At 48.8% G+C, this 21181-nt stretch overlaps 8 protein-coding genes across 8 annotated transcripts; 3 read left to right on the forward strand and 5 right to left on the reverse strand.

Moving 5' to 3' along the window:
- Positions 1 to 86: 86 nt before the first annotated feature.
- LOC117897498 lies at positions 87 to 749 on the reverse strand. Its single transcript, XM_034806388.1, has 2 exons — positions 636 to 749; positions 87 to 583 (listed from the first exon to the last, which is right to left on the reverse strand). Exons 1-2 carry the CDS (start codon positions 684 to 686, stop codon positions 92 to 94), a joined length of 543 nt encoding a protein of 180 aa, XP_034662279.1. The 5' UTR covers positions 687 to 749; the 3' UTR covers positions 87 to 91.
- A 20-nt stretch (positions 750 to 769) lies between these two features.
- Positions 770 to 2749, reverse strand: LOC117897496. Its single transcript, XM_034806385.1, has 2 exons — positions 2272 to 2749; positions 770 to 2203 (listed from the first exon to the last, which is right to left on the reverse strand). Exons 1-2 carry the CDS (start codon positions 2611 to 2613, stop codon positions 833 to 835), a joined length of 1713 nt encoding a protein of 570 aa, XP_034662276.1. The 5' UTR covers positions 2614 to 2749; the 3' UTR covers positions 770 to 832.
- A 100-nt stretch (positions 2750 to 2849) lies between these two features.
- Positions 2850 to 3813, forward strand: LOC117897499 (actin-related protein 2/3 complex subunit 3). Its single transcript, XM_034806389.1, has 3 exons — positions 2850 to 2979; positions 3114 to 3287; positions 3355 to 3813. Exons 1-3 carry the CDS (start codon positions 2974 to 2976, stop codon positions 3706 to 3708), a joined length of 534 nt encoding a protein of 177 aa, XP_034662280.1. The 5' UTR covers positions 2850 to 2973; the 3' UTR covers positions 3709 to 3813.
- A 53-nt stretch (positions 3814 to 3866) lies between these two features.
- Positions 3867 to 4926, reverse strand: LOC117897497 (NADH-ubiquinone oxidoreductase subunit 8). Its single transcript, XM_034806386.1, has 3 exons — positions 4781 to 4926; positions 4166 to 4617; positions 3867 to 4110 (listed from the first exon to the last, which is right to left on the reverse strand). The coding sequence occupies exons 1-3, from the start codon at positions 4818 to 4820 to the stop codon at positions 3949 to 3951; spliced, it is 654 nt and encodes a 217-aa protein (XP_034662277.1). The 5' UTR covers positions 4821 to 4926; the 3' UTR covers positions 3867 to 3948.
- A 243-nt stretch (positions 4927 to 5169) lies between these two features.
- LOC117898973 (probable ATP-dependent RNA helicase spindle-E) lies at positions 5170 to 11977 on the forward strand. Its single transcript, XM_034808714.1, has 10 exons — positions 5170 to 5458; positions 5539 to 5784; positions 7161 to 7891; positions 7960 to 8743; positions 8806 to 9392; positions 9450 to 9597; positions 9660 to 10799; positions 10856 to 10977; positions 11042 to 11260; positions 11327 to 11977. The coding sequence occupies exons 1-10, from the start codon at positions 5261 to 5263 to the stop codon at positions 11457 to 11459; spliced, it is 4308 nt and encodes a 1435-aa protein (XP_034664605.1). The 5' UTR covers positions 5170 to 5260; the 3' UTR covers positions 11460 to 11977.
- LOC117898976 lies at positions 5874 to 7016 on the reverse strand. Its single transcript, XM_034808717.1, has one exon. The coding sequence runs from the start codon at positions 6982 to 6984 to the stop codon at positions 5881 to 5883; it is 1104 nt and encodes a 367-aa protein (XP_034664608.1). The 5' UTR covers positions 6985 to 7016; the 3' UTR covers positions 5874 to 5880.
- A 185-nt stretch (positions 11978 to 12162) lies between the features above and the next one.
- LOC117898972 lies at positions 12163 to 21147 on the reverse strand. Its single transcript, XM_034808713.1, has 15 exons — positions 20854 to 21147; positions 20275 to 20474; positions 19162 to 19389; positions 18127 to 19099; positions 17680 to 18070; positions 17390 to 17609; positions 17096 to 17327; positions 16534 to 17036; positions 16366 to 16481; positions 16177 to 16303; positions 15903 to 16121; positions 13484 to 13627; positions 13243 to 13422; positions 12588 to 13186; positions 12163 to 12525 (listed from the first exon to the last, which is right to left on the reverse strand). The coding sequence occupies exons 1-15, from the start codon at positions 20882 to 20884 to the stop codon at positions 12255 to 12257; spliced, it is 4434 nt and encodes a 1477-aa protein (XP_034664604.1). The 5' UTR covers positions 20885 to 21147; the 3' UTR covers positions 12163 to 12254.
- On the forward strand, positions 14128 to 15897 carry LOC117898975 (arginine kinase). Its single transcript, XM_034808716.1, has 3 exons — positions 14128 to 14299; positions 14357 to 14607; positions 14667 to 15897. Exons 1-3 carry the CDS (start codon positions 14291 to 14293, stop codon positions 15775 to 15777), a joined length of 1371 nt encoding a protein of 456 aa, XP_034664607.1. The 5' UTR covers positions 14128 to 14290; the 3' UTR covers positions 15778 to 15897.
- Positions 21148 to 21181: the final 34 nt, after the last annotated feature.

The following is a 21181-nucleotide window of genomic DNA, read 5'->3' on the forward strand; positions in this document are numbered from 1 at the left end:
CGTTACAGAGTTGCGACAAAAAAGGAGCTAGATGGCGCTGCACATTTATTTCAGCTAATTTTAAATATTTATTATTTTCCGGGAACTGCGCCTACTTAGGTGCATCGAATGCAGCCTCTTCCACCAGCGAAAGTTTTGGCAAACAGTCACTGAATATATCCAACAATTGCGCATTCACAGTCTCAAATGTCTTGGCAACTATTTGTCCGTCTGCGACTGTGGTGTTCTCAGCGGTACGCAATTTGTTCAGATAAAGGGTTAGGCCCTGGAGCAGTACATCCTGTTGGGTGTGCAGCTCAGACATTTGCTCCCTGACCACACGGATGTGCTGAATTTGCTGGTGAATCAACAGCGACATGGTGGCAACGGCCGACATGTCCCCCAAGTGCATGGAATCATCCGTTTGCTTGGCGGCAATTTCTTTAACATCGAGAGTGACGGCAGTAAGCTTCTCGGCCAAAGCTAGCTCTTCGTTCTCCTCCACACGTGGCTTGACAGCCTTGCCTTCCACAGCGTCAGCTGCTGTTGCCTCAACGGCCTCTGCCTGGACAGCTTTTCCTTCCACGGCGTCCTTGGGCACCGACTAAAAGGCAACACAATAATTAAATTCTTTTAAACATAAACCACAGCTGTACCTTCTTCTGCCTTTGCATTGATTTCGATTTCTTTTTATTATTCTTCGCCATTTTTCTGTCGACAAACAAAAGTTACTGACTCGAAAATCAAAATTGAATTCGAATTCTGATTGATATAAATAAGGAAACTTTCCGTACATCTAAGTAGTTTTAAAAACTGTTTTGTACATTCGTAATGTCTAGTTCTAGCCTTTGGATTACTTGTTAGTGCGGCGACGCTGAGACGCGTCCCAGAATATCTTCTGCTCCTCTCTGATGTTCAATTCACGCTGGTCCAATGGGGACACGCGCGAATGAGTGATTTGATTCTGTTCGCTGTCATTGTTGGGGTCCATGAAATTGGGACGCAGTCTTATTATCTGATCCAGCACATCGTTCATCATCGCGGAGTTCGGTCCATAGTCGGCGGCAGTGAAGAGGCCGTATTCCACGGCATTGGCCAGGCGGTGGGCCAGCAATGGCGCGTAGGGACCTCGAAAGTGTGGCTGACCATTTTCCAGGTCTCTGGGTGCTCTTGGTGATAGTGGACCCAGCTCGTGGGGTAGCTCCGTTGGGCTTGCCTGCATCCGCCCATGCAAATGCTCATTATGTTGCCAGACCGCAAACACTTGCATTAACCAGGATCGAGGTACAATGTGGCCCGAGGGAGACATAGTGGCAAAGTCTCTGCCATCGGCAGCCTCCGCCTCAGCCTCCGCCTCCGCCTCAGCCGCAGCCTCAGCAGCGAGTCGATATTCACAACGCGGGCAAAGATCTGTGCTTCCATGACTTTCATAAAGGCTGCCAGGACTTGGAGTGCTATGCCTCTCTACGGGTACTTCACACTCGCGACAAGGTACAGGTTGGCCGGGTACCGGCAAGCTATCATAGATCCGCCAAGGTACATTTGGTGATGGCTCTGATTGAGGCAGAACGGGTCCAGAAACCGAAGTGGATAACGGCTCAGATGCCGGATACCCTCCTTGAGCATTGGACACATTGTCTCTATAATGATTTGCTGTTGGATATGCGGCGGTGTTTGGATGCGGTAAAGCTGGGTGGCGCTCTCCGTTGGGACTTGCAATCGGATAGGTGGGTCGATACCCCAAAGACATCATTCCGTGGTGGGGATTTACCATCGTATTTGCGCCACTTCCTCCGACAGGGTTATAGGTAGCTCCGGCAGATGGATAACTGGCTGCAGATAAATATTGTGGAGGCGGCGCCCTGGGCCTCAACTGATCCAACGGATCGCTGGGTTGCGGTCTGCTCGGCACATTCAGATATCCTGCTCGTCGCATTCTGTCCCAGAGTATAAACGCTGGATCGATGAGTTCATTCTCGCCAGGGGTGTTTGGGTAACAATTTTGAACTGCATTTTCCATCAAAACATTCCCCTCCTCACCCAAGAGGCCTCTGTTGTAATACCAATCAGCAAATGAGGTGTCAAATGTTGGATAATGTCTCTGAATGACACATCTCGGCGAGTCCATGCCGGCCAGTGGCTGTTGGGATGCAAACATGTTCACTCTGAAGCTAAACGAATAGGGGTTGAGTCGCTGCCCGTCGATATAGTGACGTGGAAGTTCCTAAGGGACACATTTATATTCAGAATTTACATTTAGACGAGAAAGTCTTAGCGGCCATTAATACTTACAGCGATTTCCTCCTCTTCTTCATAATTGTCCTCCTCTTCTTCCTCATTTTCGCCATCGTCATTCTCATCGTCTCCTTGTTCTTCGGTTTCGTCGTTATTCACGTCGCCATCTTCTTCATTCGTAGCTTCATAGTGATCTTCTTCGTCGCACTCGTCTTCTCCTTCATCAATCTCTTTATCGTCCTCGTTTATCTCTTGATCACGGAGCATTGCAACCTGTTCAATGAAATTGTCTTGATCACCTGCAAGTCGCCGCAACTTTTCAGTTTCATTCTTAATCTGCGGCTCCTTGCTTAAGCGGTTGTATGCCACAATTTCATTTTCAATACTCATCATGTTCATTGCCCCAACTACGCGAACACGCACAGACTCAAAATATTTCGTTTTGACCACAAATTCAACGAATAAAACAAAAATTAAAACCCAAGTTCGGCCGCGCCGACTCACACGAACAAAATATCAAAGTGACGGTGGGCGCCTTCCGATACATGCGACGTTACAAATACCAATCACAGCGAAGCAGGGATGGGCGTTTTTCAAAAGAAATATCGATATTTTACAAATTAAATGGTATGTTTCGGTGGATTTCAGACGGTATATTTAATCTAAACCGAGGTCACACTGACTTGTTTTTTTTTTCTGAAAAATATCAATACAAATTTAATTCTAATAACAAAGCCTGCTGTTTTCCATATAAATACCATGCCGGTGAGTACGTTGAGCTGTCACAAGTCTTCCCTGATTCAGGATTTGTGTGTTTTGCGTCGATACTCTTAGGGGCCGCCCCCCTGCACAGCAAAAATGTTATTTACATACATTTAATGATTTAATTTGCTTGTTAGGCCTACCACTCCCAGATCAAGGAGTTCCCCACACAGGTGGGAAACATGGCCATCCTGCCGCTGCGTACCCAGGTGCGCGGACCAGCGCCCAGTGCCAATGTGGACAACGACATCATTGATGAGTCACTTTACTTTTTCAAAGCCAATGTATTCTTTCGCACATACGAAATCAAGGTACGAATATTAGCTCCATAGATATACATGTACATAAATATATGACTTTATTCTCCAACAATTGCAGTCGGAGGTAGACCGCGTTCTCATCTATGTTACGCTGTTCATCACCGAATGCCTGAAGCGGCTCAATCGATGCACCAACAAGGGCCAGGGACAGCAGGAGATGTACAGCCTGGCCATTTCCAAGTTCGACATACCCGGCGACGCTGGCTTCCCGTTGAACGCGGTCTATGCCAAGCCTCAAACGGCCCAGGACTCTGACCTAATGCGTCAGTATCTGCTGCAGCTGCGCCACGAGACCGGCAATCGTGTGGTGGAGAAGGTCTTTAACACGGAGGATGGCAAGCCAAACAAGTGGTGGACGAGCTTTGCCAAGAAGAAGTTCATGGAGAAGAGCCTGGCTGGCCCGGGACAGTAGAGCATCGTGCCCCGATCCATTCCAATATCGAATTGCAAACACTTTAGCATTGCTGGTGAAAAGTTTCACTTCTATAAAGAAATTTAATACACGTAAATTATTTAATATCGTTCCGCCCGCTCCTTTTTGCAGTAGTGTTCACTGTACAATAACAAAATGTCTATTGAGACGCAGCCACGGCAACGATATTTTAATTGGAAAATCGTTCTAAACAAAACATTCTAATATGTACAGCGGACACTAACGATAGAGATGATCCGCCTGCAGATTGGACGCAATCTCAGACTCCCATTTGTCGCCGTTGCAGAGCAGCTTCTCCTTGTTGTACAGCAGCTCCTCGTGCGTCTCTGTGGAGAATTCGAAATTGGGTCCCTCGACAATGGCATCCACGGGGCACGCCTCCTGCAAGCAAAAAGTCAATGACCTGGGACTGCAAGATGCGCCAATTGCAACTCACCTGACAGAAACCACAGTAGATGCACTTGGTCATGTCGATGTCGTAGCGCGTTGTACGTCTGCTGCCATCGGCACGCTCCTCGGCCTCAATGGTGATGGCCTGGGCGGGGCAGATGGCCTCGCACAGCTTGCATGCGATGCAGCGTTCCTCGCCGCTGGGGTAGCGACGCAGGGCGTGCTCGCCACGGAAGCGGGGACTCAGCGGCCCCTTTTCGAACGGATAGTTGATGGTGGCCGGCTCCTTGAAGATGTGGGCCAGTGTGACGCCAAAGCCGCGGAAGAGTTCGCCAAAGAACATCGTTGTAGCCGCTCGGTCGGTGATGTCCTCAAACTCCATGCTCAGCTCCTTGTTGTTCACGTACACATAGCCCTTGGCCACCTCAACAATGTCTTTGGGCTCGGTCCGCTTGGCGGCCAGCAAGCGGGCACCGTTGGTGCCAAACATGCGCTGACCTGTGGGGAGACATTTCGTTATTTCTGTGCACTTGTGTGGCCGCTTTGGTCCTTTGTTTTGCTATGACATAAGCTTATATAACCTCACTCAATGCGATGGAATATTCGGGTATTTCGCATGTCGCGCTTTGAGTCCAAGGCAAGCTTACTGCCAACCACTAACCATTGCGCGATGCTGTGAAAATTCGCATAGTAAGCGACATGTCTGAGGCCCAATTCAGCTGAAATTTCAAGATTTTGTTTGATATTTATTTCCCCGATAACCCAAACAGCTATCGAAACTAGCACTGAGAGACGAATATCGCGGAAAAGTATCGGTATGTTTAATATTTGATATATTAATATTTCTGGGGTATTTTTGGTGCTCACACAAAATTAGTCGATTGGACCATAGAAATTCGGTAATTGGTGTGTAGTTGAGAGTCCTATTTAATATTAATTAGAATAACAAAATTGAGAAATACGAATACATTTACGGTATATTTTAAAAATAAGTAGGTATATTTTGGTATATTTGTTTACTATTCCGCGGTTTCACTTGCACAGTCATACTTTTTTACCGTTTGATTCCGCCGCGGCTAGCCCGCTGATATTGCGTGATATTTTTAGAATTTCGAGTTTAAGAAAGCGTGCCTAAATCAAAATGGATGAACAATTGAAGAACTTCTTCGACTTTTCCAAGGATTTCGTGCGAGAAGAAGCCCCGCGCGGCCATGTTTCGGGCGATGTACACGCTTTTGAGACAGATTCTCACGAATCAAAAAAGCCCATCAAACGCGAGATTATCGGCAAAGACTATGTGAACAAATATGTCGAAAAAGAGAAGGAGCGTATGGATGGGGTAAGAGGGGGGAGGCGGATCCTTAAAAATGCTACATTTGCGTTTCTGTAAACTCTTTTTTGCGTATGTTTGTTTTACAGTTGTTAAGTTGTGATGAAATGGCGGCAAAGCGTAATAAGACACTCGACGACATTGACAGCGATGATGAGAACGAAGCGTTTCCCGACATTCGCACCGATGAAGAGTTTTACGACAAGTACAATTTCAACCTGAATCGTGACAAGGGTCTGCCGATCTACGCAAAACGTGAGGAGATCATCAATGCCATTAATGAGAATCCCGTTGTGATATTGAAGGGTGAGACGGGTTGCGGCAAGACAACGCAGGTGAGCTAAGAAACACAAACGAACTAGTTTGTTCAGTTAGGTGTGAAGTCAGTACTAGTTCTTTTTTTACAGTTATTTTTTATTGAGAATCTGAACTTATTTATTTAAGCCTCGCTTTCTCTTTGGTCTGTCCGTAAGCTCTTCACAGTCTTCCTCTTCCTCATCCTCATCCTCGGTGTAATCCTCCAGCTCGTACTCTCGCGCCACTTCTTTGGGCAGTTGCGGGAGGAACACAGTGGCCGACGATGTGCGTCGTTGGTACGGATCTTGGGCTTCCTGCTCCTGCTCCGGCTCCTCCGCTTCCTCCGTCTTTGGCGGCTCATCCTTTTCTTTGCCATACATGGCTTTGTAGCGCACCCGCTCACGCAGCTCCAGTTGGTGGTTCCTGGAGGTTGTGGGCTGTATATCAGCATTCTGCTGACTCTTTTGAACTCCTAAAATGCTTTGTATGTCACTGAAGATCTCCTGAAGGTGACTGAAGACACGAGTGGGCGGCAGAGTCTGTTCTTGCCCGAGCAGCTGCTCCTTTTGCTTGTTATAGGCCGTCTCCAGCTTACAGAGCGGATCGCTGGCGAGGTCCAAGTTCCGAAGGTCCTCCAGTTCGTAAATAAGGCTGACCTTATTGGGTTTGTGCTGCTTTAGAAGCATTTCGCTCTTCCTTTGCTTGCTGGCTCCCGCAACACTCTCCACGTTGTCATAGTTGACCAAGGCGTCCAGGCCCTGGCAATAGTCCAAGGCCGTGAAGCGGAAAGCTTGCTGCTGGACCAGGCGCCAGAAGAAGTAGCTAACTTGCTGAGTGTCCTTCTGGTCCGGGCTGTCACGTCGCAGCTGCAGCGCGTAGTCGCACAGGCTCTGCCAGGTGTCTGGCGACACCTCGATCTTGACAAAATTCTGTGTCGGCTGCTTGTTGTAGATCACGTACAGTAAATAGAATCCTGCAATGCGCTGGTAGCGGGAAGCGGCTGGATGTGGTTGCCCATTGGTGCGACGGCCGCAGGCCACACGCTTGCCCACGTGCAGGGCGGCCAGTGTGGTGGCAATTATCTCGATGTGGTTCGTCTGCGCTGAGAAAAGATGCTGCAGTTGCAGCTCCTGCCAGCAGCGGCAGAATAGCTGAAACTCGCCGTTCTGCTCGTCGTTGGCTGCTTGGTTGAAACGTTGCACCAGCAGCCAGCAGTCGTCGTACACATTCACTTCCATCGAACAGCGAGCTCAGTTGATTTATTCACACATTCCACAATACAAAATGTAAACAAGAAGCCAAATGGCCGGTTAAAGTATTTTCGAGCACTGTTTTTTTGCTGGAACTGGTTCTTCTGTTCCTAATATTCAAATACACCCGTTATTCAGCACTGTACTGTAATTCTCCCGCCCAGGTGCCACAATATATTTTGGATGAGGGTTTCAAGAGCAAACAATACTGCAACATTGTTGTAACACAGCCTCGCCGCATTGCCGCCATGTCCATAGCGAATCGTGTATCCCAAGAGCGCCAGTGGCAGCCGGGCACCGTGTGCAGCTACCAGGTGGGCCTTCATCGACAGCGCAGCGCCATGGAAGACACACGACTTCTATACTGTACCACGGGAGTGCTGCTGAACAATCTTATTACCTACAAGACTCTCACTCACTACACCCACATTGTGTTGGACGAGGTGCACGAGCGTGACCAAGACATGGACTTCCTGTTGATCGTGATACGCCGCCTTCTGGCCACAAACTCGCGTCACGTAAAGATCATTCTGATGTCGGCGACCATTGATCCACGCGAGCTATCCGATTACTTTGCCACCAAGAGCTCCGTGCCGCCCATTATCTCCGCCAGCCCTGGACGCAACTACACTGTGAACAAATACTATCGCGATCAATTGCACGCCGTTAACTGGGAGGGCCACATGGAGGATATAGACAGTCCAGGCATTAGCCATCAAGGCTACAGATCAGCGATTAAAATCATTTTGGTCATCGACAACATGGAGCGCAACGACAAAGTTACCGGCAAGACCTACCAGCAGGCCTTGCGCGAGGGTTCCGTTCTCATCTTTCTGCCAGGCATTGGGGAAATCAACTCCATGTGCGATACGCTCAAGGAAATGCTGAAACATGAGTAAGAAAATGATTTCAATTCAACTCTTATAGATACATTAATACTCAGATTTGCAAACATCATTGCAGTCCCAACATGAAGCTCAATATGGTGCGCTGCCATTCCCTGATGACGCCCGACGATCAGCGGGACATCTTTGATCCAGCACCGCCGGGCTATCGCAAGATCATAATGTCCACCAACATTGCCGAGAGTTCCATTACCGTGCCGGATGTGTCATATATTATTGATTTTTGCCTCGAGAAGGTGCTGGTCACCGATACGTCCACAAATTTCAGCAGCCTGCGGCTGGCGTGGGCCTCGAAGACCAATTGTCGCCAGCGCGCCGGACGCGTTGGTCGTCTGCGGAATGGTCGCGTTTATCGCATGGTCACCAAATCATTCTACAATCGAGAGCTCTCGGAGTATAGCGTGCCGGAGATGCTGCGCAAGCCATTGCAGAACTGTGTGCTCAGGGCCAAAGAGCTGAAGATGGGCACACCGGTGGAGCTGCTGGCCCTGGCCCTGTCCCCGCCCAATCTGTCGGATATTTGCAACACCGTGCTGATGCTCAAGGAAGTGGGTGCCATGTACCCCACCGTCGATGGCGATTACGATCCCATGGATGGTGACATCACCTCTTGGGGCAGAATTATGTCCAAGCTGCCGCTAGATACGCACCTCAGTAGGATGATAATTTTGGGCTATGTATTCAATCTCCTTGAGGAAACGATCATCATCGCCGCTGGCTTGAGCGTGCATGGCGTTTACGTAGATGGCCGGACATCTATGAAGGCCGACACCTACTGGATGCATTATGTCTTTGCCGACGGCTCTGGCTCCGATTTGGTGGGCATTTGGCGCATGTACTTGGTAAGACGCTCCCTCTCCTGCTCACTACAGCACATGCTCCATTTATGTTTGAATTATTTTAGACCTACCTGAACATGTGCGAGAATGGAATGGTGAAGGATGCGTCTAAGCAGTGGGCCAATCGCTTCCATCTCTCGGTGCGAGCGTTGAGCGAGATGCATTTGCTGGTGCAGGAGCTGCGCAGTCGCTGCAGTAAACTTTCCCTGGTGCCGATTACCTACCCCACCCGCCACATCTCCGATGATCGCGAGAAAGCTCTAATGCTCAAGGTGGTCATTGCTGGTGCCTTCTATCCCAACTACTTTGTGCAATCGAAGTCAACGCCAGGCGCTGAACGGGGTATGTATTCGGTGATCGCTGGATTGGATCCATGCCGCACCGTGTACTTCACCTCGTTCACGGACCGCACCATGGGGGAGCTGTACACGCGCAAAATCAAGGAACTGTTCCTCGAGGCAAAGATACCGCCCGAAAACATTGAGGTTACCTTTGGCACAGGCTCGGAGAAGGTTTTTGTCACCTTCAAGAATGATGGCTGCAAGCCCGAAGGCTCCACATATATCCATGTCCCTGGGCGCATCAAAACGGAGGTCTACAAAGCACTAAGACTGCGAACATTGATCGCTCAGCGCTCAATTCTTGTAATGGAGTGAGTTGGCGGTCCCATACCTGGTTCTATCTGTTTGATTTTTTTTGTCCTTTTCAGACCAAGAAGTGCCCTGAAGTATGTGCAGAACAACAAGATAGGGCAGGTCATTGAGGGTCGTTGGATTCCCCCATCCAAGCCTGTGGCTGTGGAGCTGCTGGCTCTGCCGTCTGTCTTCGACAAGAATATAGTCGGAAGGATTACAAAAGTGAGTGCCAAGTGGGATTGCCACTAAATAATGCTTACTACTGTTTCTTTGATTTTCGGCAGATTGTGAGCTGTGGCAAGTTCTACTTCCAGCCGGAATCCTTTGGTGACTGCATTGCCAACATGTCGGAACATTTCAATGATCCGCGGCAGCTGCAAAATCATGTAAAAAATGCGGGCACCATCACCAAGGGGCTGCTGCTGCTGGCCAGGCGTCAGGGCGTGTACCAGCGAGCCACTGTGATTCGTGTGGATACCCTGAACAGTCGTCATTTGCTGTTTTGTGTTCGCTTCGTTGACTACGGAGATATTGAAAAGCTGCCCATGGAACAGCTGCGTCTGATGTCCCCGGAATTGTTGCAGCAGTACAGAGATTTGCCACCGCGCGTGTTCGAGTGTCGGCTGGCCCTGGTGCAACCCTCATCGATGGCCAGCACATTTAATGCCTGGCCCCAACAGGCTGACGATATGCTCCATGCCATGGCCAAACGCGGACGCGTTCAACTCGAGATCTACTCGCTGGTGCAGAATGTGGCTGCAGTCAAGATACAATTGCAGGAGGGATACCTCAACGATCTGTTGGTTGAGCAGAAATTCGCACGTCGCACCGATGAGGACTACATGTCCCGCATGGATCATGATTTTCGGTTGCGCAAACAGGAGTCCCGCGGCTACATATCACATCAAGAGAGGCAGCAGGTGCATGAAGAGTATCTGCGCTCGAAGCAGCTGCCGCAGGATATGGACTTGGCTCCGCCACCGCCACAGGAGTGCACCAAACTGCTGAAACTCAAGGGTCCCTTCAGCACCCTAGAATCGACCATATACTGCACCATGCGTTCGGGTCTCAGCAAGACGATAAAAGTGGATCCTGGCTCGGTGAATTTTGTGCTTCTGGACTCTGAACCCCAAGATCAACACGACAAGATGATTGTGGCCGCTACCATGAACGAGGCTGGCCCAAACGGACGCATTTTGAATCTGCGGGGCACCAGCTTAATGCCCAACATACCCGGCTTTGCAGCAATTATGACCATGATATTCTGCCCATGTGCACAGCTTAAAGCCAACAAGACACACAGCCGCTATGTGGCAATATTAGCCGGGCTCGGGCATCATTCGGAAACAATGCAACCTTTCTACGAAGATCATGATATGGTTATTAACTTGGATGTCAAGATCGATGAGGATGATGTTACCCTGGTAAGATTTTTAGTTGAAACTGAAGGGGAGCTCTTCTCTGATATTCAATCTTTCAGATCAATGAAATTCGCTACTACATTGACAGCACGTTCTTCAACCTTGATGGTGCCTTATATCCATCTGCGGGTTTTACCGATCGCATTTTAATATATAATAAACTGTATTCCGCACTCAATCGGTATGTTTTGACAATTATGTGTGCTGATAAAATCTTTATCGATTGAGTTGTTCATCTTTTACAGACTTTTGAACAAAAATCGAAGCTTCATTGAGTCACATTCGAGTAATTCAGACTTTGAGTGGCAAAAGATGGAGGAGCAACGTGTGCCGGATCGTCAGCCCTATGGAAAACGTTCCATATTCCCCACACACCAAACCATTCTCGAGCTGCGCAATGAGACCAATGACACTATCGTTCCACTGATTGAGAACTGCAAGGAGTTGCACAATTATCGGAATTTGTAAGTGTCTCCTGTGACATTAGGAGTGCCCTATATCGAACTCTATTTTCTCTCTTGTAATTACAGTGAAGGCACCTTCGATCCGATGACCTGCAGGCTGTGCAAGCAGTCACTGGAAACGGTGCCAGAGCTTCGTATGCATCTGCTCACCCAGCTGCATCTTGATCGTGAGCAACAGATCGGCTTCCGCATGGACTAAGGGACAAACATTTTCACATTTATCCAACATTTGACACATTCTATTTTGACTTTATAGGCAGCAGAAGCTATTATTTTTCCATAAATGAATATGGTCTCTAGTCCTATGGATTAGTATTATTATTTTTAGTTTTTTTCACATTTAAAATTCAATTTAAAATGTATTTTTCGACTGGAAACATTCACATTTCGATAGGAAAAATAGATGCATTTATTTGACTACAGATTAATAGAAATCTAAGACAGATAACTGATATGAGTTAGTTCAGGATAATGTAGGATTAACTAAAGAATTCTCAGGAATATTAATTTGAAATGTATCTTTCGAGGGGTGCATTGCTGAACGTAATTCATGTTTCGATTGGAAAAATCGAGGAATTTATTTGATAACATTTGACAACAGGTTAACAGAAATATAAGATAGAAAGTTGAGATGAGTTAGTTAACTTTCAGGAACTAAAGAGTTCAGGAACATACAATACAGTCTTCCCGCACAGATGGCAAAACGAAAAATTCTATCAAAAATCAATTGCTGCTAAAAGAAACATCAATTAATTGATAGCTTTTCGAAATAAGATTATCTTGATGAAGTAAAATCGATAGATGAGAAACACCGATGCTAAGTTTTGACAGTTGTAATTCTCCATCGTCACTAAACCCATTAAATTTTGTTTATAAAAATTATCAATTTGGATTGATGTTAAATAGGATTCAAGCTCCTCCAATGGGGCTACTCTTTTCGATTTATTTTATTTTAGAGACACTCACACATACACCACATACACACAGATCTTGCTTATACAACTACGACTTTTTCGGTGGAATTTTCATGCTGTTGTGGCGCTGCTGGAGGAGTGCTGCTGCTGCTGCTGCTGCTGGTGATCGGTTCGGGCTCGCAGAGCGTATAATTCTGCATACGGTTCAATGGCTTGCTGCACAAACCGCACATCTGATGCTTGTAGACGCCGTAGATCTCAAAGTTGAGAATGTTGAACAGATCGAACTGGATGGTGGCACTTATCTGCACGCACTCGACAATCAGAATGTTTTGTTCATTGAGTTCCACACTGCAAGAGGAAGGACTTTAAGAACTTTGATCCAAAGTAAAGACTGCAAACAAAAAACTAACCGAAAATCGTAGTCACTGTCCTCGAGTGGCCATTGGTAGGGCTTTAGGCGTACATCGTGCGGCGTCTGTTCCTGGTTGACATAAATGAACACGGGCTGATCGTTCGGCTGACTGCTGTTGTCCGTCCGAGAGTGCAGATTAAAGTAGTTCTGGCCAATGTGGATGCGCAAGCCGTAATTGCTGGCCAGTCCATGGGCCGGTGAGGGCGTCAGGAACACAGCCATCTTGGGCAGCGGCGAACAATCGGCCACCAGCAGCGTCAGACACTCGGGCTGCGTGACAATCTCCCCCAGATTGATCAGATAATCGTCGAAGGTGTTGATCATTCCATTTATCACCGAACACGAACGTTTCAGCCCAGAGTCATAGGTCAGCTCGTGCGAGGCATCGAACTTGGAGTCCAGCTTGTACAGGAAGGGTATGTGGTAGATGCGCCAGTTGACGCCATTCACCTCCACCGTCAGCCAGAAGTAGTCGTTGGGCGTGTGCATTGTGATATTTATCTCCTGGCTCATGTGCAGGCTGTCCACCTTGTGGGCAGACAATGCCGAGACAAGATGATCCAAGCGATTCGACCACAGCTCAAACCACGCGGGCATCTATCAAATCATAAGGGTATGTAGATTATTTCACTCTCTATCGACAAACCACTTACATTGTTAAATTTCAGATCCATGTCGTACTGCGTTATCGAGGTAAAGTTCTCGAAATTGCTGCGCTTGCAATACTTGGATGTGGGTATGGGCGAGAACTTGAGCACCTCCTTGGGACAGAAGTCGGTGTCCGTTAGCGAGATCTTGTCCGAGCGCAGAAAGGCCCGTGCATGCTCCGATGGCTGCAATGGGAATGAACTTAACACTCTCTGTGGGCAGCAGGCTAACATTTGATGTACTTACACCAGCACGTGCTGCGAACTGCACTGTGGATCCGTTCTCAGGACAGGCGCCTGCCTCGCTGGCCAGGCCGAACACCACGTTGCCATTGAGTGTGTGAGGTCGCTTGGTGAAGACCAGCGGTTCATAGGTCAACTTGGTGCAGGCCTACATGCGGGAGGAACCAAAGAAAATTCCACATAAATGTAAGTCAAGAAGAAACAAGTGTTTGAAGCGAGTCAAGTGCTGTCACCCTGTATGTGGACGCTTTGGGTCATCCGCATAAGGCCACGAGACAGTTCGTCTGTGTGTATTTGTGTGTGCCACACATTACCATGACAAACTGGTAGACAGGCAACGACAACCCACAACAACTGCGGCAACGATTAGCGGGCTCCTACGAACACACACTGACACGCTTCCTGATTGTCTGTCTCTCTGTGGGTACCTGACTGCTACGTTCGTGCCTGCCACCTTATTATACGTGTACGAGCACAACAATGCTTGCCACTCGAGTGCCCTACCCTGCCTCCCAGCCTGCCTTGCCACAATTGTTGGCCCACATTTGACTGACGTTTGGAGCTCGGAAACGGAATCGTGCGGCACCGAACATAGTAGTCCTGGGCTTTGTACGACGTTTGATCAATACGGGGAACAAAGCCCCAAACAGAAGGCAGTCAGCTACGCTACAGTTCGGACGCATTTCTCGTCCCAATAGAAAATTTCATAAAATTCAATATCAACTTCAATTTACATTTTTTTTTTTTGAGAATTTCCCTTTTGCGTTGTTCATAAATTTTGGGTTTTCGGTGTGCAAAATTGATTGCAATCATGACTTCGGTAAGCGAACAGCACACCACGAAGGAAGCCAACCTGAGATTTGCCTTCCATTAACAGATTGAATCGAAACGCGTGCAATATCGCAAGTATCTGGAGCGAGCCGGCGTCATTGATGCCTTGAGCAAGGCGCTCATCAAGTTGTACGAGGAACAGAACAAGCCCGAGGATGCCATACGCTTTGTGCGCAAATTCATGTGCGAGAGCTGCCCGGATGATGCCCAGTACGACCTCATGAAGAACGATCTGGAGGAGGCCAAGACGAGCATATCACGCCTGGAGCAGGAGCTAGAGCGGCTGCGTGGACAAATGTAAGTGCCAGCAAAGGGGATACTCTCGGACACTGACCCTTCCACTGACATCTTTGCAGCAAAAAGTCTCCCGAGGAGTACCAGGCGCTTACCCTGGCTGGCTACAAATCCCTCACAGACGATGAGGAGCATGTTGGTTCGCTGCTGCGCAAGTACCTAACACCGGAGCTGGTGGAGGAGTACATGCTGATCACGACATCGGCGCCAGTGGATGCCTATCTGTACGATTGCGCCGTCTCGGGCTTTGAGCATCACGACTCGTCGGTGGGCATCTATGCCGCGGATCCCGAGAGCTACGATGTCTTCTCAAAGATCTTTGATCCGATTATCAAGGACTACCACGCCCAGCAGGACAACGAGTCGGATGTGCTGCAGAAGGACACCGACTGGGGCAATGTGGATGAGATCGAGAACCTGGATCCGGAGCGCAAGTACATCATCTCGGCGCGCATTCGCATCGCTCGCAACATCGAGGGCTTCCCGTTCTTCCCCAAGCTGACGGAGAAGCAGTTCATCGAGGTGGAGGAGAAGGTGCGTGCCGCCACCGAGACCATGGATGGGGAGCACATCGGCTCCTACCTGACCCTGGGCGACATCGATGCCGAGACCCAGCAGGAGATGGTGAAGCGTCACATAATGTTCCATCGCGGCGACGCATATCTGACCACCGCCGGCTGCTATCGCTTCTGGCCCACGGGCCGTGGTGTCTACCACAATCCGGCTGCTACTTTCCTGATCTGGGTCAACGAGGAGGATCACTTGCGCATCATTTCAATGGCCCCGTGCGGCGACTTGGGCGATGTCTACAATCGCCTGGTCAATGGCCTGCAGGAGCTCGAGAAGACGCTGACCTTTGCGCGCAGCCCTCGCTATGGCTTCCTCAGTGCCTGCCCCACTAATCTGGGCACCACCCTGCGTGCCTCGGTGCACATTCGCCTGCCGCTGCTGAGCAAGGACAACGAACGTTTGGTCGCTCTGGCCGATGAGCTGCAACTGCAGATACGCGGCACTGGCGGCGAGCACACAGCCATCGAGGATGGCGTCATGGACATATCAAACAGACGTCGTCTCGGCTTCACCGAATTCGAGCTGGTCAAGTCTCTGCAGGACGGCATTGTGGCCCTAATCAATGCGGAGGAGGAGCTCGAGACAGCCGGACAGGAGGGTTAAATAATGTCACCCCCAGTCCCCCGAACACACACAAAACACGAAAGGAAAGCTGAACCCAAAAGTACACTCAACAATGCATCATTTTTGGTCAAATAAATAATTCTAATAGTCCGGTAAGCACTCACCTTCCAGTCCTCCTCGTCATCCTTGGAGTTGCGCTGTATCTGTCCAATCACCTTGAACCAACTGGACTTGGTCGAAGTCTGCACATCCAGCGTGATGTTCCAGCTATGCAGCGCATCCACATTTTGTGTCTCGTCCGTGTGCTGCAGCGTCAGGGCAATCTGTCTGCCCTTTAGGTCTGCCGTTTTCAGCACATCGTCCGCACAGAAGCTGCCTTCCAGCTGCAAATATTTGAATCATAAATTGGAGATTCGCTTGGGGAGAGCTAAGACCTACTTTGGTGGCATTTTCATTGTACATCAGAAGCGTAAAGTTGCGATCGTGCCCCAGATGAATGGAACTCAATTGTGTAAAGCCAAAGACGTACATCAGCAGGCTGACAATCATGTTACGCGAAAAGCCACTGGAAGGGTAAATATATCAATGGTTGTGAGGTTAGTTCTTCCATTATTTGTGGATAATTACTTCTCTATGAACTCTGATTTGAGCAGCATGCCACGATACTTGATCAGCTCGTTGAGATTCGTGTTGATGGCCACCTGGACGCCCAGATCTGGCATTGAATACGTGAGGAACTGAAACTGCAAGACAACATGTAGAACTTTATTTATCATAAGAACTCTCTGGACATACCACATCATTGCTCCTTTCGGGCAGCATAATCTCCTCAAAGGGCGCCGTTGCGGTCTTCGTAATGAGACCCCGCGTCTTGGTCACTGCCCGCGACTTGAAGGACAGGCCGCTGGTGAGATTCTGTGGTCGCGAGAAGGAGTACCGAGTGCACGGGCTGCCACTCATGTTGAGGTTCAGCTCATTGCTGAACGGCACGTAGATGAGGAAGCCCTGCTCGCGGTTTATCTCGTGATCGAGATTCAAGAACGGATTGTAGCTGCGACTCCGCACAGAGGCATACGAGGAGTACCTGGCATCAATCTCCAGCGTATGCTTGGAAATTGGCGGCGTGCGCTGCTCCGTGATGTTGCCGCGCAGCGATGTGAGCACCGTTGTCTGCAGCAGCACATCCGATGAGGTGCCCAGCACCGTGGGCACCGAATAACGATTCATAAATGGCCAGCGCACGGTCTGCATGTTGATGTGGCTATCCGTGCGAATGATTTGCTGCAGTCGTTCCAGCACTAAAGGGAAGAACACTTTTAGAATAAATAAGAAATCAAGCGGAAGTCCTGCCACTTACGATTCTCGTAGGTCAACTGAGTAAACATCCGCTGATTGAGGAAGTAAGACAGGACCGTCTTGCCCTCCATTTGCAGGATGAACTCCAGATGCAGATTCTTCGAATTGATGGCTGGTGCATGCAGCAGACTCAGCAGACTCTTGATGCTCTTGTAGGTGAATGGATCGCTGCTGTTTCTCGACTGCATCGTGCTCAGTATGGCATCCGGCAGGCCTCGCGCTTTGATGTACAACTGAAGGGAAGAAATGGATAAGGTATGACGAACAGCAAAGCGAATGTTAGGGCTGCACTCACCGCCAGTTGTCCTGTGAATTTCCCTAGAGCTTCCGTGTCGAACTTGAAGAAGGCCACCACAGGCATATCGGACTTGGGATCGCCCACCAGGAAGACCTGCAGCATGGCCCCGATGCCGAACTTGGAGTCGCGATAGTCGAAGATGTAATTGCCGGTGACCCAATAGCGTGGCTCTGGCTTCTGCGGCAGATGGCGATGCATGTAGGAGAGCAGGCGGCGTCTGAGGAGAGCACAAGGAAAGGAAAGTCAAATCGGATGAACTGAGAGCTGGCAGCGAGGGGATCACTTGCAGATGCTGGTAGCAGGGGTAAGTGGTCTCCGATATGCTGGTGACTGTCGTGCGGTAATAGTTGATCATATGCGGATCTGTTTCGCTCTGAATGATGCGGTGGATGCTGATCAATCGTGCTGCAGTGGGATTGGAGATCAGCAGGAGGGTCACAGCGGCCACCCGCAGCTCCAGGCTGGCGTTGCGCGACTCAAAGATGGGCCAGTAGATCTCGTAGATGCGCTCGGGCCGGGTGGGTGCGAGCGGCAGTGTGGTCCAGGCAGCCATAAACTTGAGGTCCTCATTCTCATTGGGATCCTGCACAATCGGTTCCAAGTAGTTTGCCACATTGCCCAGCTGCAGATTGTTCAGACCCTGCAGGTACAACATCTTCTGCTCAAAGTCGCGATCATCTGGGGAGGAATGAGCATGAGGAATCACCGATTTAATGGATGGAATTGCTACTCACTCAAGTACGCATTGAAGTACTTCTGCACGTACTCCTCGAACTCATCCTTGTCGATGCCCCGAGCCACATAGACATTGTGCACGAGCGTGGCGAAGCTGAGGATCGCCGCCTGTCGCACATCCGGGCGATCGGGTCCAATCTTCAGGAAGTCCTCGCACACGTGCACCAGCTCCGCGGACAGTTCGAATATGTGGAATGGCATGGGTATAAGCAGCTGCACGGCAATCTGCGGCTTGGTCATCTTCCGCACAATCAGATGGTGGGTGAGGAACACCGAGGCCTTGGTGCCGATGCGGGGTATGATCTCGTGGAAGATATTCCGGATGGTCTCCTGGCGGTAGGAGGTGCCGATGTCCACCTCCCGGTAGAGTTTCTTCAGCGACTCAAAGTCCACTTCGCTGAGCAATTTGATCACATCCGACAGCGTCGAGTCGTAGGGCTCACCGAACTTGAACTCTGTGCTCTCCAGAGCCTCGGCCAGGCTGTCCAGCAGTCCGGCTGCCTGCACGATCAGCGTCTCCTGCTGCTGCGGGTTACGTCCGCCCGTCGGATCGTTGGGCTCCAGCGGCTGCAGCTCCAGGCTGGATGGTTCCGCAGCCATCGATGTCTCAATGTCAATGGGATTATCGATGGGCGTCTCGTTCTGGAAGTTCAACAGCAGCTCCGAGTTGATGTACTGCGCCTCGCCCGTGGACTCGAAGGTGTGTATCAGTGTCGTGCCCTTGGCATGGGCCATGCTCAGGAAGTAGCCCGTCTCGTTGTGCGGCAGCATGCCATAGATGGCCTCATTCCCAATGATCACACTCTTCTGGTGATCAAACTCGCAGGTGTTTGGTGGCACATTGCTCCTGGTGATGTGCACAGCCTCCGAGTAGGGTGTGCAGGTCTTCAGTTCGGGCGTTTTCCTTATGGATATGTAGTTGGTCTTGTTGGACACAAAGTACTCTGTGCGGCAGGTGCCATGAATGCCAAGCTGTCAAGAGAGAATTGATTTAAATGAAAGTTCATCGATAAATTGGGTGGGGAAGACTTCACCTCATCTAGGACAAAAGCACCGCTGGACTTCATCTGGAACTGCAGCACTGAGGCAATGGCACGCTTGAAATTCATCGACCATATGGGATCCCCCTCCTTGAAGACCACATGCGATATGCTGCCGTTTGCTGTGAGCACAATCTTGAAGGGCTTATAGGGTGGATACATCTCCTTGTTCTGCAGGAACTTCTCTCCCGAATTGTTGAGCGTTACATCATCGATGACCAGCTGCAAAATATTTGGTTTTAATCGCGGGAAATCCCCTCGAGTTAGACAGGGATAAGTGGGTTTATCTAGCAAACATTTTACATATGCCACACACAATGCAGCGCATCGGATTGCATGGCGGGGTGGCTGATAAGGCATTGGACAGCAGTCAGCCGCTGCCTCCAGTCAAAACAATCAGAACTGATTACGAACAAGCACACACAGAGATATATGTAAATATTTTATATATGTAAGGGAAGGGAACAAGTGAATTGAATGCATGTATTGGCAGGCAGCATCTCAGCATCTCTGACAATGAAAGAAGTTCACAGCTCGAGTTCAGATCATTGTGTGTACTCTCTGGCCACTCTCCATCTTCACTTCATTGCTCCATCTGCTCCCTCACCCTTGAGAAACTTGAGCCACTGTGAAAGGTTAAATTGTTTTTAATTCATCTGCGAATTCTCTTCCTTTTGCAATGCCATTTGTTGTGTCTGCAGAGAGAAGTGTTCTCTGGGAATGGGAAACTGTATGTCATGTATGGAATGCCATCACATCAACAGATCTCGCTCATCTGACATCTCGATTGAATGAATTGTTAATGAAATCAATAAATTGATTGAATTTTTAACTCACTTTCAATTGTCTTGCAGATACATACATAAATATGTACATACATACATAAATATGTACATATATGTATGTACAAGTATGAATATACATTTTAGGGGAATTTCCATAAGTATATTCCAAAATATAATCTTATATATGGCATAATCTGTTTTCTGTTTTATAAACAATAATATTTTTGCAATTATTATTTGTAATTCTAATTAACATTTGTCTGGGGGTCGCCTGAGGGATCACAAAACAGAAACAGAAACATTTCCAAGGGGAAATACTCACCGCTGCGGCCATGACTAGTTCACTTTGCCTCTGCAACGTGAGCTTGCCACGCACAATCCAGCCTGTTGTGGGTGGCGATGGGTGTCCTTCGTCCTGGGGCTTGGCACCCACCAGCACATTGCCAACATACTCGTACAGCATCTGCTTGTTGAGGCCAATGATGTTGAAGGCATGCCCGGCATCGAAGATCAGGAATAGATCTAACAGGTTGGAGGGGAAATGGAAATTCAATTTGAGATCTTGCTTTGCTTGCTCGCTCTCGCTCTCTCTTGCAGTTGGATGGGCAATAAACTCTTCAATTATCAATTGAATTTCGTTTTCTTATATACCATCCGCACAATACATTGTATGCGCATGCCTTATAGCTTATAGCATATAGGAGCAGCAGCAGCAGCATATATGCTGATGATTTATACGTTACTCGCACATATACATATGACGCTCGCGAAACGCTTTTAATCAATGTTATTCCTCAGCTTCTTCAATGAAACATTACGTCATGTTCTTGAATTAATTTCTGATATAGTTTTTTTTTGGTTTTGTTTTTTGGGATTATCAATTAGGGGTTACTCTACGTACACACAAACACGGAACACTTGAGTCGCCTCATGGCCAGCGACGTTTTGGATCCACTCTTTTTTCACAGCTCAGTTTTCACAGGCTTCCAAAATATCTCTCTGGATATTTGTATATATATTTATGGTGTGTATACTATATATATTTGGTATTATCTGATTCGAAGCCGACGCTATTCCTTTATCAGCAGAACGCCGCGTCTTGTCTTTCTATGGGAATTTTCACGTCCGCTCAGCTCGCGTTTCACTCTCGTACTGAGGCTCAGAGCGAAGATTCAGGGCTGGCCTTTGCCGGAGGTTCAGTGGCTAGGCTGATAAGCAAAAGAGCCGCT

This window comes from Drosophila subobscura, chromosome O (genome assembly GCF_008121235.1).
Source record: "Drosophila subobscura isolate 14011-0131.10 chromosome O, UCBerk_Dsub_1.0, whole genome shotgun sequence".
Classification (NCBI taxonomy): Eukaryota; Metazoa; Arthropoda; class Insecta; order Diptera; family Drosophilidae; genus Drosophila; species Drosophila subobscura.

Excerpts from the sequence above, each read along its gene's own strand:
- LOC117898973 (XM_034808714.1), top strand. The coding sequence starts at position 5,261 with ATGGATGAACAATTGAAGAACTTCTTCGACTTTTCCAAGGATTTCGTG. Across the intron at positions 10,800-10,855 it reads ATGAGGATGATGTTACCCTG|ATCAATGAAATTCGCTACTA; the intron begins GTAAGATTTTTA and ends TCAATCTTTCAG. Across the intron at positions 11,261-11,326 it reads TTGCACAATTATCGGAATTT|TGAAGGCACCTTCGATCCGA; the intron begins GTAAGTGTCTCC and ends TTGTAATTACAG.
- LOC117898972 (XM_034808713.1), bottom strand. The coding sequence starts at position 20,884 with ATGAGGCGACTCAAGTGTTCCGTGTTTGTGT. Across the intron at positions 16,304-16,365 it reads AAATCAGAGTTCATAGAGAA|TGGCTTTTCGCGTAACATGA; the intron begins GTAATTATCCAC and ends TTACCCTTCCAG. Across the intron at positions 13,628-15,902 it reads ATGACGAGGAGGACTGGAAG|GCCTGCACCAAGTTGACCTA; the intron begins GTGAGTGCTTAC and ends TCCCGCATGTAG.
- LOC117898976 (XM_034808717.1), bottom strand. The coding sequence starts at position 6,984 with ATGGAAGTGAATGTGTACGACGACTGCTGGCTGCTGGTGCAACGTTTC.
- LOC117897497 (XM_034806386.1), bottom strand. The coding sequence starts at position 4,820 with ATGTCGCTTACTATGCGAATTTTCACAGCATCGCGCAATG. Across the intron at positions 4,618-4,780 it reads TTTCACAGCATCGCGCAATG|GTCAGCGCATGTTTGGCACC; the intron begins GTTAGTGGTTGG and ends GTCTCCCCACAG. Across the intron at positions 4,111-4,165 it reads TCTACTGTGGTTTCTGTCAG|GAGGCGTGCCCCGTGGATGC; the intron begins GTGAGTTGCAAT and ends TTTTGCTTGCAG.
- LOC117897498 (XM_034806388.1), bottom strand. The coding sequence starts at position 686 with ATGGCGAAGAATAATAAAAAGAAATCGAAATCAATGCAAAGGCAGAAG. Across the intron at positions 584-635 it reads CAATGCAAAGGCAGAAGAAG|TCGGTGCCCAAGGACGCCGT; the intron begins GTACAGCTGTGG and ends GTTGCCTTTTAG.
- LOC117898975 (XM_034808716.1), top strand. Across the intron at positions 14,608-14,666 it reads GAGCGGCTGCGTGGACAAAT|CAAAAAGTCTCCCGAGGAGT; the intron begins GTAAGTGCCAGC and ends ACATCTTTGCAG.
- LOC117897496 (XM_034806385.1), bottom strand. The coding sequence starts at position 2,613 with ATGAACATGATGAGTATTGAAAATGAAATTGTGGCATACAACCGCTTA. Across the intron at positions 2,204-2,271 it reads AAGAAGAGGAGGAAATCGCT|GAACTTCCACGTCACTATAT; the intron begins GTAAGTATTAAT and ends TGTGTCCCTTAG.
- LOC117897499 (XM_034806389.1), top strand. Across the intron at positions 3,288-3,354 it reads TTCGCACATACGAAATCAAG|TCGGAGGTAGACCGCGTTCT; the intron begins GTACGAATATTA and ends CAACAATTGCAG.